The sequence below is a fragment of the Osmerus eperlanus genome, chromosome 1 (genome assembly GCF_963692335.1).
Source record: "Osmerus eperlanus chromosome 1, fOsmEpe2.1, whole genome shotgun sequence".
In the NCBI taxonomy this organism is placed as follows: Eukaryota; Metazoa; Chordata; class Actinopteri; order Osmeriformes; family Osmeridae; genus Osmerus; species Osmerus eperlanus.
The window spans coordinates 4,966,042-4,984,814 of NC_085018.1; the positions used below are offsets into that span (position 1 = coordinate 4,966,042).

General features: G+C 40.4%; 1 protein-coding gene across 1 annotated transcript in view; it reads left to right on the top strand.

Annotated features, from left to right (window-relative positions):
• cpne9 (copine family member IX) overlaps positions 1 to 18,773 on the top strand; it is a 226,224-nt gene that overhangs the window by 25,382 nt on the left and 182,069 nt on the right. Inside the window, 2 exon segments of the mRNA XM_062456646.1 lie at positions 2,087 to 2,133; positions 7,291 to 7,394. Of these exon segments, the coding sequence (XP_062312630.1) occupies positions 2,087 to 2,133; positions 7,291 to 7,394 (151 nt within the window).

The following is an 18,773-nucleotide window of genomic DNA, read 5'->3' on the forward strand; positions in this document are numbered from 1 at the left end:
CTAATTGATCCCAGTATAATTATCATAGCTACATAATTGTTAACAGTAGCTTACAATTGCAAAACAAACCTAAATCCATACATCTATCCTCCATTCTCCTGACACAAAAACCATGTTAAAAAGTTAGGCTACTGGATAATGTATTGATTAATAGTAGGCTATTTATTTAAAACGATGTCAAAAAAGTCAATTTAGATGTGTTTAGATGGTGTCTGTTTTTTTAATCAACAAAGTAAAGGTCTATAAAAAAGGACCTCGACCTAGGTAGCCTATTGTTCACGTCAATCATGGCGTGTCATTTTATTTTGATGAAGTGGTGGATGAGGGAGCTGTCATAGTACACGGCTTAAAGGGAACGTTCTTTCTGGAAGAAGTCACGTGGCCGTGTGCATTGCTTTTTGCCATGGTGGATCGATATGATCCATGCTCTACCTCTCGGGCTGCTTAAGAATAGGGTGCACACGCAATTATCTTGACTTCTTAAATCTGACTTGAATTAGTCGACTTGCATGAACTAGAATGTGCCTTTATGGAACCGCTTTAGCCCCGACTGACTTGTTAGGTTAATTCAAGTCAGGTTTGAGATTTTAAGTCCAGCTTTTTTGAGTGGCCTTTATGAAACAGGCCTCAGGACAGGCTCCAGAAGGCTACAATCTCACTCATGACATAGAGGCTTCCCTTTGCTGTCTTTTCTTAATTTCCTCCCTCCTTCCTGTCTTTCATTCATTATTTTCTCATTCATCTATCTCGGTGCCTGATTAGTTTTATCCAATATTTTACTCATTTTCGCATTGCAATCGATGGACTTCAGACTTGACATAGTTAAGGACTGAAAAATCCTTATGTGGAGAGTACTTTTTTCTGAATATCATTACGAAAATGATTAAGTTCTAAATGTTTTTCATTCTGTCAGACTTTGACAGAAAGGACAGCCACAAAGCAGTAGTGTCACGCCCACGGCCGTGCCCCAGACTATACCCCAAATTCAATATCCATCCTAAACCCTCACAGACTTTCTTGAAGTCATATGGCAAGTGATTTAGTGCAAGAGGGCTCAAAATACTATGAATAGGAATGGGAAAGCACTTTGCGGCATTATCCCGTGACCTTTTCAACGCTGAAACATGTTACACATTATTATTGTGGGTTTGTGTGTTGACATGTAAACTTTTTAAAACATTTGAACTTCAGGGTTAGTTGGTCCTTCCATGCTTGTTTGTTTACCATTCTTCTTCTTTCTTACCTTATAAGGCGGGTTTTCTCTCGCTTCCGGGCTTGCCCTGGTAACCCTCGTGTTTCACGTCACAATGCTGTGAATATTTTAAATGCAAATATTTTAAATGTATTTAACTATGAATATCATTATATTTAACTTGAATGTATTGTAATGTTTGGGACAAATTTGTGCAGAAAATTATGACATTATGACAATCCCAATGTCCCCCTTAAACCCTAAGCCCTGAACCCTCACGGACTAACTTGACGTCACCTAGTAAGTGATTGAGTGCAAGAGGTTGCAAGGGCTCAAAATGTTATATTGGAATGGGACAGCACTTCGCTGCATTATCGTAAAAATAGTAATGTTATTAGATCACATCTGTTCATATTTGGAATTTATCATCAAAGGACAAACTACACACAGTTGTACATTTAAACACAAGCTTTGTGTTTAAATGTACATGTTATAACTTTTATTTCTAACTATGTTTACATCAGGGTTAGTTGCTCCTTCCATGCTTTTTTGTTTAGTGTTCTTCTGTCCTGTTTTATGAGGCGGGACTTTTCTCTCGCTACCGGACTTCCCCTGGCAACCCTCGTGTTTCACGTCACAAAGCTGTGAATTGTGGGCCATAAAATGGTCTATGTTCGCAGACTTACGAAAAGGGTGCATAAAGGGCTCAAAATGGCTGAGAAAGAGCCCTCACGCACATTGATGATTTGACAGTGGGACAGCCCTAAGCTGTCCCACTGTGGATTGAAATAGAAATCCTTTCTAGTCTTGTGACAAGACAAAGACCTATTGGAGGGGTTCTTCTGATTCTGATACAGTATAACAATATTTCCCATTTCTGTATTTTCCTCACAGTCGTGGTGCTCTATGTACAAGGCATTGGGACAAAGGAATGGAGAGAGGTGAGTAAATCACACTATTTTATTTCTTACTCTAAATAGTGCTCATGGACAACAATATGTACAACTTTGTTCAGACAGGCCATGTTCTTAGCCAGTGTCTACAAGCCTCTTTTGCTGTATGATTTACTTAATACAACTGTATATGTTATACATAACCAATACATTATGTATTCTATTTTTACTCTATACAATGTTATGGTTAAAGTTCTGTCCACAAATACTGTATCAACACATTAGCAGCATCATATTTACATTATTATTACCCTATGTATTAGGGGTGGGGGGGAAATCGATTCACATTTGAATCGTGATTCAGTCTGCTAGCGATTCACAAATGTATGTAAATCTTTTTATTTTTTTTATAATTTTTTTTAAAATCGTGAATCGATTTTTTATCAAATCGTGACCCCAAGAATCGATTCGAATCAAATCGTGAGGCACCAAAAGATTCCCACCCTTACTATGTATAATATCATGATAAAGAGTTTCGAGTGGAATAGTATGTTTTTACACAGTTACATTAGCCGAGGTACAGTGACATCAAAATATACAAAACACTAATTAAATATACAATCTGAATTGACAATATACAGTACACTTCAGTGAAAATATCAGTAGTCCTTACCAGGTAAGTGGTGAGAAGATATATGATTAAACAAGCTGCAAGAAGTCATTAAATTGGTAAAGTCATCACAAGGTAAATTGAGTTTACCTACTAGCCAAGCCAAACCATAATGTAGTGAGAGGCTATTTCTTTTGCTGGTGTTAAACTAATGACTTTTTCAATTAAACATAGTTTATCCATTAATGTAAATGAAATGTTATATACTAGAAACAAGCATTTCTAGACTTTTTCTTTGCACCGGATGGACAAACACACCCACACACACAGACAAACACACACACACACAGATGATCTCTATCTTTTCTTTTTGCCTATCTCTTTCTCTAATATCTGTTTTGCGTCTGTGCTAACAAAGCTGCCCAGTAGTTACCTCTGTAGGGAATCACACAGATGGACACAATACCCTCAAGCAACACAAACACACATATACTGTATATACACAGTACATGGTGGCCGATATACACCCATGAATCAAGAGCTAAACACTAGCCCTATATTAAGATCAAAGCTTTATCTTTGACTCTTTTAAAGAGTCACACATCCCTCCTACACCTACCTCACTGAGGAGCCAATGGTTAAACAATGTCACTTATCAGTGGTATGAGCTTCAATGAGAGACTTTGGTGAAAATGCTAGATTCTCTGCTTTTTATTAAACTGGACTTGCTTGAAAAGCGGCTTTCTCCTTCTGCTTGGGTTGCCGGGTTTAAGAGGTGCCTCGACTGCCCCTTATGCTAACGTTTTCCATTCAGCTGCTCAGCATCTAGCTAAAGCTTGCTGATAGTAAGCAGTATCCCTCCAAAACTGGATGGTGGCAAGGCAGTGTGGGATGCTGGATTGAAGAACTTCGTTACCAGGCTTGTTTGGATGCAATTAACAGAAATTACATTATATTTTAATCAAAATAAATAAAATATTATAGTTACCTTATCACTAAGACTGTTTAGAAGTATTTTTTTTGCATTTAATTAATGGTGGAGAAAACCAAGTGTCTTCTGTTTGTGTCTCCGCACATGCAAGCGCACAGATACCCCTCCTGTCTCTTTCCTCAGATTGAAGTATTCATAAGTGTACAGATCCAGAGAACCTGAATGCCAAACCCAAGCGGGAGCGGGAGACAGCAACTCCACCTACCTACTTTCCCCCCAACATTTCCCAATATGAGGATCCCTCTCCATTCCCCCTCCAACCAGTGCGATAACTGACAAACCATCACTGCCCCTTCATTTTGTAACTGATCCCAGATCCCCATCGCCCATTTCGATTAGGATTCTTCTTGGCCTCTTGCAGATAGTTCATTATGAAGATGGGACATGTCATATTGTGAGGGATAAAAGTTGCTCTTGTTACCTGGATGTCTATGACTTCCCCTGAGGACCCACCAAGCTCATTTTGCTTAGCTCTGGCGTCAAGACAAGCTTAGACAACGCTGTCTCACATTTCTCGACTTACAAAAAACTGAGTGTGTCTGTGGTGTTATTTGAAAAGAAACGATGTGGGCTGTAGGTGGGGGCAGAGGTGTTTGTTGGGTGGTCGGTGGGACCTGCAGGGTAGATGAGTTGGAAGTAGATGCAACTAAACATTTCAAACACACATACACACACATTCTATAACAATCACAAAAAACAAGTGGGTCTCAAGGATTGTAACGTCACCAGCAGTCCTAAAAATCAAACAAGCCTTTCCATCTGGAATCCTCTTTTGGACCCTTTTGCAGTTTAGAGACTTGCATATTTTCCATACACACTCTTGTGAAAGTCTTCCTAATCAACACACACTCTATGTTGCGTCGTCTTATAAAGCCACCCTGCTTAGGGTCAAACTGAGTTTGTGCACCCACGCACACTGGCCCTGCAATATATTCCCAAAGGAGGCACGAGGATGCTCGTTAATGAACAGCACATACAGTTAGGTCCATAAATATTTGGACATTGACACAATTTTCATCATTTTGGCTCTGTATACCACCACAATGGATTTGAAATTAAACAATCAAGATGTGCTTTAAGTGCAGACTTTCAGCTTTAATTTCAGGGTATTTACATCCAAATCAGGTGAACGGTGTAGGAATTACAATACATTTTATATGTGCCCCCCCCCTTTTTAAGGGACCAAAAGTAATTGGACAATTGGCTGCTCAGCTGTTCCATGGCCAGGTGTATGTTATTCCCTCATGGGAGTTTGTTATTTCATTGACAAGGAGCAGATAAAAGGTCTAGAGTTCATTTCAAGTATGGTATTTGTGTTTGGAATCTGTTGCTGTCAACTCTCAATATGAAGTCCAAAGAGCTGTCACCATCAGTGAAGCAAGCCATCGTTAGGCTGAAAAATCAAAACAAACCTATCAGAGAGATAGCAAAAACATTAGGTGTGGCCAAATCAACTGTTTGGTACATTCTTAAAAAGAAAGAACGCACTGGTGAGCTCAGCAACACCAAAAGACCTGGAAGACCACGGAAAACAACTGTGGTGGATGACAGAAGAATTCTTTCCCTGGTGAAGAAAAACCCGTTCACAACAGTTGGCCAGATCAAGAACACTCTCCAGGAGGTAGGCGTATCTGTGTCAAAGTCAAAAATTAAGAGATGACTTCACCAGAGTAAATACAGAGGGTTCACCACAAGATGTGAACCATTGGTGAGTCTCAAAAACAGGAAGACCAGATTAGAGTTTGCCAAAAAACATCTAAAAGACCCTGTACAGTTCTGGAACAACATCCTATGGACAGATGAGACCAAGATCAACTTGTACCAGAATGATGGGAAGAGAAGAGTATGGAGAAGGGAAGGAACTGCTCATGATCCAAAGCATACCACCTCATCAGTGAAGCATGGTGGAGGTAGTGTTATGGCGTGGGCATGTATGGCTGCCAATGGAACTGGTTCCCTTGTATTTATCGATGATGTGACTGCTGACAAAAGCAGTAGGATGAATTCTGAAGTGTTTCTGGCAATATTATCTGCTCAGATTCAGCCAAATGCTTCAGAACTCATAGGACGGCGCTTCACAGTGCAGATGGACAATGACCCGAAGCATACTGCGAAAGCAACCAAAGAGTTTTTTAAGGCAAAGAAGTGGAATGTTCTGCAATGGCCAAGTCAATCACCTGACCTAAATCCAATTGAGCATGCATTTCACTTGGTAAAGACAAAACTGAAGGGAAAATGCCCCAAGAACAAGCAGAAACTGAAGACAGTTGCAGTAGAGGCCTGGCAGAGCATCACCAGGGACGAAACCCAGCGTCTGGTGATGTCTATGGGTTCCAGACTTCAGGCTGTCATTGACTGCAAAGGATTTGCAACCAAGTATTAAAAGTGACAATTAGATTTATGATTATGTTAGTTTGTCCAATTATTTTTGGTCCCTTAAAAAGGGGGGGGGGGGCACATATAAAATGTGTTGTAATTCCTACACCGTTCACCTGATTTGGATGTAAATACCCTGAAATTAAAGCTGAAAGCCTGCACTTAAAGCACATCTTGATGTGGTATACAGAGCCAAAATGATGAAAATTGTGTCAATGTCCAAATATTTATGGACCTAACTGTAGTATAGCTGCATACTATTTTCATAGTTTCATAGTTTACCCATCTGTGTTATTGCACAGCATTGAATAGGCGGCAGTCTTCCACATCTGGTTGAAGTCTTGGGATTTATTAAGAGAGAACTGGAAGATAACAAGCCTGCTAAACTTTTAAATGGTGGGGATTCCAGATTTTAGATTATGGGTGTGTATCTAAAAAATGTTTCTATAGTTTTTGACTATCTGCTGCCACAACTGACCTATGAAAACATTGATACCATACAATGTTAATAAGCTATTAACGCCCCCCCCCCCCCCCCCCCCACACACACACACACACAAACAAACACACATGTTAGAATAACTACTGTCTCCACCAAACCAGGTCACATTCCTACAACGGGGATAAATGCTTGTTAGAGCTTTATACCCTCCTCTTCATGAGATCCCTTTTTAAGTATATCATTTGAACCAGAGAAGATTTGGAAGCATTGAGGGCAATGCCGCTTGGCGGGGGGTTGTGACGAAATGTGGATCAATAGCTCATCATTCCTCCCAGTGAGCAAGATGAGAATGCGAGGCGCAGAGCCGACGGGGGCTATTAGCGCATTGATTGGAGGTTGTATTTTAATTTTAACCCTAACCCTATAGCATTGGCAGAAAAGGGTCAGCCTTGATGTAGAGCCTTGTTCTCTGTCTTTTGGTTTGTAGTGTGCAAAGGTTAGCTTTAGTGCTGCCTTTACCCTATAGACGACAAATTCAGACACCTTAAAAGCCTTTTGAAATTAGTATAATCCTTATTGATTGAAGCTGTTGAAGATCTAACCTGTAGAAAAAAAAGTTACCTTTCAAACCCTTTGTTAAACAGTGTATTGACAAGGTTGCTGTACCACACAATCTTCCAAATCCCCATTGAAATACGGCTCATTTGACATGTACATTTAACCTACACTCTCCGTCCTACTTTCTCTTTTTACTCAATGTCTTCCTTCTCTTTTTCTTTCCTGAAGTTTGGCAGAACTGAAGTAATCGACAACACTCTCAACCCGGACTTTGTGAGAAAGTTTGTTCTGGACTTCTTCTTCGAGGAGAAGCAGAACCTTCGCTTTGATGTGTAAGTGCTGACATGGCTGCTCTCACCTTTTTTGTGTCCATCATCCCTCTCTTTCCTACACCTTGGGTGAGGGAAAACCATAAATCCAATCCTAACCTTAACACCTCACATTCCTTCAGGTTGACCATTAACTCATACCTACCATGTTAAATGGAACCAATTAAATCATACCTGGTTAGTGGAATATGCAGAAATACAAGAAAATATTGTCTTTAATCCTTCCAGTAAATGCGGGTATGTCAAATAATTTTCCTTTGAAACATTTTGCAATTACTATCAAGTTCAGTTTTCCAGCTAAAGAATAATATTTTGTCCTGTAAACCAGGTCTGGTACCCTGGTTACCAGGTCAAACAGAACTGGAACATTTATTGTGAACAACAAAACATTGTCATGCAACCTGCTCATCAGGTATGTGAGCTGGATTATTTGTTCGGATTGACTTTTATAAAGTGTAGACAATAAGAGTGAAATAACTGTAAATCTGACAGCGGCAATGTTACATTCAGGCAATGTCTCAGCTAAACCGGTCAATCACAGTCCTTCACAGAATGGGGTAGGGATCAATGCATTCGGCAGGGGTGTGGAGGAGAGCCTTTATGTGGTTCCAGGTGAAGGTTTGGGGCCCAAACAGGACATTAGATACCTCACATCAACCAGGGCCCGCCGGCCTGCCCTCCCCTCCCACACACACAGACACTGTAGAAACACAGTGCAATAAATAAGAGCAAGTCTAAGAGTGATCACGTATGCAGTCAGGGTTCTCACATGGACGGGAAGCATCAGTTACGCCAGATGATGATGTAACAGAAGGTGAAAAGAGATATTGTCAGGGGCGAGAGTTGTTTTCTGATGTTGTCAAGAGAAGGAAAAATAAGAAACGGCTATGGGGTGAAGATACAATATACAAGTGCATTCCCCCAGAAAATTCTATCATGGAAAAGTTCATTTTTTCCTGTAATTTAATTAAAAAAGTGACACCTTAAAATATTCTAGAATCATTACACCAAAAAGTGGCATGTTTCAAGCCTTTTGTGTTTTAATCTTGATGATTACGTCTTTCAGCTCATGGAAATCAAAAATCCAGTATCTAAAAATATTTGAATACAAATGTTAAATACATAAATGTCAACCTTCTGAAAAGTATGTTGATTTATGCACTCTACTTGGTCGTGGCTCCTTTTGCACAAATTACTGCATCAGTGCGGCGTGGCAGGGAAGCAATCAGCCTGTGACACTGCTAAGGTGTTATGGAAGCCCAAGTTACTTTGATAGTAGCCTTCAGCTCGTCTGTATTGTTGGGTCTGGTGTATGTCATTTTCCTCTTGACAATACCATCTTGCACTGAGGCCTTGCATTGAGACCCTAGATCAAGTTGGCTAACCAGTCCAGCATAAAAAGCCCCCCAAAAAACGCACCATAGCAAAGAGCCACACATGCACGCCTGCACTACAACAGCGGCTTACAGATCTAATGACAGTCATAATACAAAGCATAACAGTTTTTATACGACCGCACAGGGCCTTGCGCCACTGGGGGCCTTGCGCCTGCCTGGTTTGCAATCACAAAGTTTTATTTTTTTATTCCTGTTCTTGACTCGATGTGCTCTAAAATGAAATTCCCGTTTGTCAAAAAATCTCATATTTTTTCGTTCATGATTCACGTTACACCACGGGGCTTCAGTGCACGCCCTGTGAGAGTGCGAGGAGGAAGGAGACGGCCAGGAGAAACAAACATCACCTACAAGAGAGCAAGACCGATTTTGCAAACATGAGTCGGGTGCTGAGAAAAGGAATAAAACTAAAAAGAAGCAAGAATTTCACAAGTCGATTCGAGGATCGCTGGATACATTTGTCAGCACGTCTTGCAGAAATGGTGTGGCTCCGCGTGCGTGCAGGATAATAGCTATCGGAATTATGGACAGTCTCCGTGCGTATTGAAAGTGATTCTTGTGCGTGCATCACGTGTATGTCAATAAGCAGGGCCTCGCATGTTAAGTTCGCACAGGGCCTCCCCCCTGCGACAGCTCTGTGTGGTTTGTTTAAATCTTAATGATGTGATACGAAATGCGAAAGGGTACATATATATATATATATATATATATATATATACACACAGTGTATATTTTTTGTATTCCTTTTATTCCCCCAGAGCCTCACAGGAGCAGGCAAAGAGCCGCATGCGACAACAAGTATTAAGTATCTGTGCACTACACTTAGAAGAATTGTTAAATAGCCATGCCTAATACTGGAAGTATTTCCCTAATTCATAGTATCCGTTCCTTTATTAACAAGACACCAGTTTTAATTTCATTACAAGAACAAAATGTTAAAAACCAAATGCGTTACATTAGGCTGCAGGTAAGAAACTTTGTTTGAAATGTTTTTATTTAAAGTATCTGTGCATTACACAAAATAATTTTCTTTGCCTACTACTGAAAGTATTTTCAGTACAGTGTCTGTTCCTTAACTAAAAAGACACCAGTTTTTCTCTGCAACATGTTGTATAATTACAACATAATGCATTTTTGCACAATACATTTTCTCAAAACTATATACGTTTCTTTCTTTAAAAAAAAATATATTTAGCAGTTTGGCTTTCCTTAGGGTCTATGTAACCTGTACTGAAATGGTTCTATTATAATTTATATATTGTGATATATATCGTTATCGCAATATGCTGCAATGTATATCGCAATATGGATTTTAGGCCATATCGCCCATCCCTAATCACTAACTGTGTAAACGTCACCCTGGACTTCAAGCAACTTGGATTCTGTGCCTCTCCACTCTTCCTCCAGACTCTTGGATCTTGATTTCCAAATGAAATACATAATTTACTTTCATCAGAAAAGAGGACTTTGGACCACTGAGCAACAGTCCAGTTCTTTTTCTCCTTTGCCCAGTTAAGATACTTCTGAAGTTGTCTCTGGTTCAGGAGTGGCTTGACACGAGGAATGTGACACTTGTATCTTATTTCTGGACACAGCTGTGTGTGGTGGCTCTTAATGCCCCGACTCCAGCCTCAGTCCACTCCTTGTAAGTTCTCTGTACCTTTTCCTACCACACTTTCCCCTTCCAGTCAACTCTCCATGAATATGCTTTGATACAGCACTTTGCAAACAGCCAGCCCTTTAAGCAATGACCTTCTGTGGCTTACCCTCCTCATGGAGGGTGTCAATGAGTGTCTTCTGAAAAGTTGTCAAGTCAGCAGTCTTCCCTATAATTGTGGTTTGGTGTACTGGACCATAATGAGAGTTTGAAGGCTCAGGAAATCTTTTTTGAGTTAATTAGCTCTTCTCAGGTTGACATTTCAGATTTTTTTATTTTAAGATACTGGATTTTTGATTTCCATGAGCTGTAAAATGTAATCAACTAGATAAAAAACTTTATATGTAATGATTATAGAATATATGGTGTGACTTTTTGAATTCAATTACGGGGAAAAAGGAACTTTTCTACAATATATATTTTTTTTTAGATGCACTTGTAGGCTACCGTATTTTCCGGACTAAGTCACACTTTTTTTCATAGTTTGATAGTTTTTCATAGTTTAAAACTTGACGACCCTGTCTTTATGCTATTTTGTAGCTGAATAACTGTTAATGTGTTAAGTTACCACACCAGACACCTATTCAGCCTGTTGTTCTTCTAAATAAATGCGACTTATATCTGTTTTTTTGACTGATGCGACTTATACTCCGGAGCGACATATAGTCCGAAAAATACGGTACTTATGTGTTTTTATTAATTGTTCTGATGCAATGTGAAGTATATTTGTGATAATAGTGAGAGAACAAATGGCCAACCGGGAAGGATATCCTTAGTATTCAGAGTGAAGGCCCACCAATGATCCCCTTTACCAGGAGCTGATAGGAACCCCCCTATCTGGCATGTTATACAGGAATAGATGGAAAATGGACTCATCTGTCTAACCATAAATTGAGGGGTGTGTAGCCTATGTGTGTTAAAAGGAGTGATTTCTGTGTCAATAGTAGTTTAGGAATGTGTGTTTGTGTGTGTTAAAAGGGGTTTCTGGCCTATAATCGTTTGGGAAATTGGAGTGGTTGGAAACAGTACAGGAAGTAAAGGAGACATTCCCTCTCAAAGACACAGACACATGCTCAACAATAGAAGCACATAAACTCATACAGGTGGCACACCCGTTCAGATTCTGTGAACCCCCTCCCTCAGGACTGCCACCATGGGTGGAGGGAGGAGTCTTAATCTCCAGTAAATAAATCGTTAGTGTTGAATTATTTAATACAGCCTGCTCTTTCTCTGGCACACAAACATCCAAAGTTCAACCTGCAGTCACTTGCCAATGCGTGTTGAAGAAAGAGAAATAAATGCATGTCTTATGTCAAAATGTTAAAACTCTAAATACTCACAGTATGCTCACAGGACTTAGTATTGTAACTGTTACTATAAAATGCAACTGTTAAATCATCCTCCAGCTCGTTCATGCCCTCTACCTGCAGTTCCTTCTCAAACACACACACAACCCGCCTCTCATGAACACAACTCTACTCTTAGATCACAGTCACCTGAGTACTAGCACATGTTTGTTTTTGACCAGCCCTGGACCGTTTTTGCCCTGGATGCCTCTTCTAGCCTGTCGTCTGGTACCTTTGCCCTGTCATCCTGCCTCACCGTGTACCGAACTCTGCCAAGCATAATTTTTGCCTTCTGCCTGCTCCGTTTTGTGCTTGTAATAAAAGTGTGCGCTCTGCGCTTATATCATCTACCCCAGTCTCCGCTGAGTATACGTTACAGCAACATTGCTGCAGCATTGTTAATAACTTCCTTAATTAGTGTAGTTACGCCTCAGTGACATACCCAAACCTATTCTTTGCATAAATAATGACCAACAAAACAGTAAAATGCTCTATACAGTAAGTGCTTTATGAAAACCTGTCAAAAACCTGTCGTAATAGTATGTGCTGTGCTATACCACTAGTGGAGACAGTAAAGGGCTATCATCAGCTACTTATAGAGGTTGCAGAGACTTATGTAAGTGACATCAACTCCATATGTCCAGTGATGTGAAACCAGTGTTGGGAAGCCAGACAGCATCATCTTTAGTCATTGTCAATAGCAGTTAAAACTCATGAAAGCTGGCTAGCCAGACAGTCTCCATCTCTCTGTAGAGATGGGTCATTCGCAAACAATGTTATTTTTGAACAAATCTTTAAAGTGAACGAAATGAATCCTCCCCCAAGAAGATTGGTTTGTTTGAGTCTCCGTCTAAGCTTATGTTTTTGGCAAATTGAAGGAAATAAAAGAATGTAGGAAGCAGTTCAGAATGGTTTCCGTCAATTCTTCAGGTTTGTTCAGGTCACCAATTCATTTGCGAGAGAATCACCAGACATCGATTGCGAATCAATGAATGAATCCAATGTTAGAACAAATAGTTATTGAACAAAAGAATCACTGGAAATCATTCGCGAATCCGTGAACGAGTCTTGTGTGAATGGAATCCAAAGATTTGAGTTCCTGAAAGGAATCAAAACACCCACCACGACTCCACTGTACCATGTGCCAATGGTTTGAGGCCGGTAAAGACAACATACAGAAAGCTAACGGGCCAGCCAGTCAAGTTATCTCCTCTACCCATTGTGGCATTAAACTGAACATCCAAAAAAGCACTTGAGTTTTGTGTCTTTATCGTTTGTATCTAAACTCATGCGTAACCCTGATGGGCGTAGTGTTTGATTGGCATTTCGGGCTGAAGTAACACCAACACCAACACATCAAGTCTCTTTGTGCCGGCATTTCTAGATGTGGTCAACTCAAGCAACATCCCAATAAAGTCAAATTGCTGCGTGCCAGGATTTCTTGACACAGATGGAGGCGACTTTTGTGTCATACCGGGAACCGAAGCCTTCTCTGTAAAGGGCATGTGCCCACCATCAAGGATGGCTGACGCCATCCTGGCTCCTCTGGGGACAGGCAGAGATGGGCCACCAAAATGTATCTTGTTACAAATTACCCCTTAAATAAATGTATCAATATAAACTAGAGAGGGTACAATTTCTGGGGAAATTGTGGGGTGTGCTCTTGTATTTTTGTACGCCCTTCGACTGGTCAGCTCCTGCGATTCCCACACAGCAGAGGTGTAGTAGTTAGCTAGCTCTACAATTTACCGGGGCTAGGTCTGAATTTAGTCGGAGCACGGCTGCCAGCTGTAGGTAGCCTATATGCAGGTAGGAACGCTATTGCTAAATAACTATTTACCTGGTCGGCTCCATGACGCCGGGTAAGTAGGGCTCGTGAGACTGCTCACCAAAATAACGAAGGGGAACCCACTTGTCTAGCAGATGAAGACATGTTGCCTCAACTTTACTCGACTTTTAGCTACGGTACTAATGCTGAGGACTTGCTGATATCGCTGTGACTGTCTAAAGGCCGATTTATACTTGTCCGTTTTTACAGATACGGACACAGGGAACACCCTCTCCGACGAGGAATTCCCTCTCCGTGCCCTCTCCGAGCCCCTCGGAGAGCTCTACGTGCACCTCCTGATTTTCCTGACTGTCCGTCCGTCATTTTACGGATACCCCTTGGCTGTGATTGGTCCGTATTAAGAACCGCTTGCGTCAGGGGCGGGGTTGCCGTGATGGCCGTGATAAACAGGACTAACAGAATCCTTTGACCGCCATTGCTGTAAGTTTTTACAATTCATATTTCAGCTAAACAGTACATGTAAATCAGCATCTGAATTAAAATGTGACGAGAAATGGGCAGGGTAGTTGCTGAAAATGTGCGTATTTTATTGATGAAACGGCTAATTTGTACATTTGCTCCGACTTCTCGATAACCTAAGTAGATAAACACTCGATGACGACTTACAAAAAAACGTTGCGCCACCTACTCTTCTGGCGGTGAATTGTTTTCAGCACCCACAGCCTTCGGAGTACTATAAATTCAATCAATCCGTCCGACTCCGTCCGTCTGTCCGTAACGGGAGTCGGAGTAGTATAATTCGGCCTTTACTGTAGAAGCACATTTTTGGATTGCTGTTACAGCACAGAAACAGCCAGATGAGTAGTGCTGACTGCCGCATAATCGGGACTGGACTATAGTTCCAGGAATCTCTGCATGTGTCTGCCTGTCACCAAATCAACTAAGAGACATCTTAATCATCGGCTACATCACGGGCACGGGCACTGCACTAGTAAAATCAATCAAGAATTTATCACTTCATTACTCAATTTACACCACATTTTTACCCCTTTTTTCAATTGACCTTTCGCAAAAGCCCCGCCCACCTTATTTACTGTTGCAAGCCCATCAATCTGCACTGCTTTGTATAGTGGGTACTAATGTAAACTGCCATATACAGCATACTACCATCAGTGTAGTAATTGGAGTAATACCTCTGCAATATCCTCCAGATTGAGGCAAAAGGGATTGCAATATGCACTGGGGGGATATATTCTGAATTTTCAAATCAACAAGGATGGGGACATCAATTGAAGCAAAATCCAGGGCTCTCAAGTGTCACGCATTGAGCGTGACAGTCACTCATTTCCGTCTTTTGTCACGCACTCCCGCCACACATCGTATTTCTCACGCGGAAAAACTTTTTATATTTAATATGCCGCAGCGCCCAACCGAAATTTCTCTGGCCGCGCCTCTCTCACTATGGAACCGGCAGGAATCAAGCGCGTCTCCCCTGGAGTTCTTAGTCGAGCCTGCCACTTATCACCCAATCAAAAAAAAGAAAAGGTCTACACAATAGCTAATCAGAAAATAGCACTATTGCTCAAGCAGCCCTAAATTTAATCTCAGCACCCCTAAAAATAATAATAATTAAAAAGTTCATGAAGAAAGGGACAACTTTAGTTTTTTCATTCTTTCAATATTTTGCATAATAATACATAGGCCTAAATGTATGAATTGTTATCCAGTGAAATTAGGGATTTAAAGGCATGCAAACTCAACACAGCATTTTACCCGTGCTTCCCAACTTTACAACTGGCTCTGGAACCAATGCTATACAAAAAATGTCTTTATGGTTAAAAGAACATGACATTGTTTACAAGAGCACAAATTCTACATAGATCTAGCCTCTTAATTTTGCTCTCGAAGTGCACCAGAGTCATGCGTTTAACTTTAAAATGTAATACATTTCCGGGGGAGCATGCCCCCGGACCCCCCTAGAGGGTCGGGGGTTCGCCGTATCGTATGTAGAGTCAGGTGGCTGAGCGGTTAGGGAAGCGGGCTAGTAATCAGAAGGTTGCTGGTTCGATCCCCGGCTCTGCAAAATGACGTTGTGTCCTTGGGCAAGGCACTTCACCCTACTTGCCTCGGGGGGAATGCCCCTGTACTTACTGTAAGTCGCTCTGGATAAGAGCGTCTGCTAAATGACTAAATGTAAATGTATCCTTCTAACCTTTTTCACCCTTGACCTGTTTGCATGCCTGTTATTAGCAAGGGGGTTTTGTACTTTTGCAAGGCACTGTATTCATGTCACATTGTCATTGGGGGCTGAGCACCCCTAAAGGTCTGATCCTAGAATCGCCCCTGAGTCTAGGCCTAGTCATATTTTCATATCACACGATGACTGACATATTGTCACATTATAAACATATTTTTCAAAATAGGCTTAATCATTTTATTAGCACTAAATACATTTTTAAGTGTTTTGCATAGTCGATGACACTTTTAAAATCATGTCATACTTTATCATTATATCCTGGCCACGGATGCATTAATCATTGCTGCCTTTCAAAGATGTCAGGTAAAAAGCAATTAATTAATTAATTAATTTTGAGGGGGGGCTGGGGGAGGGGAAATGTCACTCTTGCCTGTCTTCAAAACTTGAGAGCCCTGAAAATCACACAGATCTTAACAGTGACTTCTACAGTAGAAGATCATGGTTGAATTTATTCAATGATTAACCTTTTAATGAGTGAGTTCCAAATATTTACGAAGGTCCCCACAGTTTTTTTTGTTGAAACAATAGCTAGCTAGCTTAGTTAGCTGCTGGGCTAAATTACCTAGCATTGTATTCGTAGCCATGCTACTAACAATGCTAGCCTTCTAATAAGTACATTTTGAAGCCATACTAAAGCATTTGTTGTGTAGTTTTTGTCTATGGGAAAATATTAAATTTGAATTTTCAAGTCACATTTATGATGTTACGCTGTGGGACCCACATTTGAACACACACATTTGTGACTCATTAAAAGGTTAAAGCTAAATACATTTGTAGTGCTTGTTGGGACGTCATGCTCAAGCTTATAATCTACAAACATTGAGGCCTCCATAACCGAGACCCACTTTAAATTCAACCCAACATATAGTTGACGTTATGGCTAGCTATCTAGCTAAGCGTTATGGTTGGCAACATTTTTTTGCTGGTAATAGTAATTGCTAGCTACTATAAAGGTAATTAGCAGTAATCATACTAGTAATTAGTAATCTAACCATAATTTTTGAAACCAGTTTTGCGAATGTTATTTCACATCTAACATAGCATTAGGTTAGCTAGATAATGACAAGAGATTACCGTATAATAGCAACGTGGGAGCAGATGGAAGTTTGGTCCAAGCACTACTCAGGGTACTTTCCATCAGATTTGTAGGTTCCATAGGCCATTTTGCACGTTAACTACCGAAAGCTTGACAGACCTTTTTCAAGTAGTGACCGGTTGCTTAGGATTGGTCAGGGCCATTTGGGGGGGGTTTGCAAAACCTCAATTTTTCTTCTTTTAAGACCACGTCTTAAATGATAAATGTTTGTGTTGTGAATGATGAATGTAAGAATGGGAAACAAATCACATCACAAATTCGCATAAGTATTTACATCGTCTTTTAAATTCATATGCATTTTTATCACCTCCAATTCAAACTCATATGCATCACATCAATTACTTTTTGTTTTACCACCAAATCTCTTCCTAACGCTTACTGTATATAAAATGTAAGAAATTGTCTAGATACATTTGTGTCCATAATTTTGCATTACTTGGTTTCTTGATTGTACATGCCTCAATGGTAGACAAACGACAAGTAATGATCGCTTGGTGTGGTTGGTAACCATGCAAGTGCAGCGCAAGCTGACCTTTTCCTAATCCTAAATCAATACAACATGTTGACGAGAAAGCAGGGTATCAGTGTATCATACCCAGGCATCACTGTAAATTTATGATAATGCTGATGTGAGGACAAGGCTGTCATCACTTAGAAACGCAATAGAAATGGAGAAGGAGGAAGAATGCAAATCAACTCAGTGCTCTGTCTGTTTCTTATGTGGACCAGATATGGATTGTACCAAGTATCCAGTGTGGTTTTAAGTGTGGACCCATATACATTTACATTTTAGTCATTTAGCAGACGCTCTTATCCAGAGCGACTTACAGTAAGTACAGGGACATTCCCCCAAGGCAAGTAGGGTGAAGTGCCTTGCCCAAGGACACAACGTCATTTGGCACGGCCGGGAATCGAACCAACAACCTTCTTATTAATAGCCCGACTCCCTAACCGCTCAGCCATCTGACTCCCATATACCCATATACATACAGTATTTTACCAAATTCTAGGGAGGGGTGTTGTTATTTCTCGGATATCAAGTCATAAGTGTGGATTCCAATAAAAGGTGGATCCCTAGTGAGGAAGATTGAATTATTCAAACCTCCACCCCCTTCTGATATTATTTTTAGCACCCTCAATCAAAAAGAGGTAGCAAGTGGTACATTTGGTATGCAAAGGGCTTAAAGAAACATAACATTAGCAAAAAGTATGATTCACAATAGTGTTTCTGATGACAGATGATCAATCTTCATTACACAGGGAAGTTAAATAAAATGTGTGCTCTTCACTGAAGAAACTGGATTCAACTGGTTATTTGCACATATGTTTCATCTGGCTACAGGAAATGTACTCAGAGATCTGTTCTATTTTTTATCTTCTCAGTATTCAATTTTATTAGGGCTAGAGAGAAATACAGTAACTTTAAAACAGGTATCTTCCCACTGCTGTTACAGTCAGAGCCTGCATTAATGCTTTGAGAGCTGTGCTCAACTCTAGACCAGTGGTTGAAGATAGACAGCATAAAGTATTTCATCTGCATGGGTCTGTTTTTGCAATACTTCTACCCAATTACCTAATCAGGATAATTATATCTCTCTGCTATTTCAGATTTATTTCAAAAGAGATATGGGTGCAGGGGAGCATATCACACGTCACTCGGTGTGTTCAAATTACTTAAAAATAGCTAATCTAGGTCACATGAAGTGACAAAATTGAAAAGGAAAATTCAGGACGGTGTCATTTGAATTTCTCTAACGCTCAAAAACAACAGAAAAAAGCTATTTGACTCTGCTGGAGGTCAGAAAGAGGGTAAGAGCTAGACAGAACACTGTCCTTAAAAGGT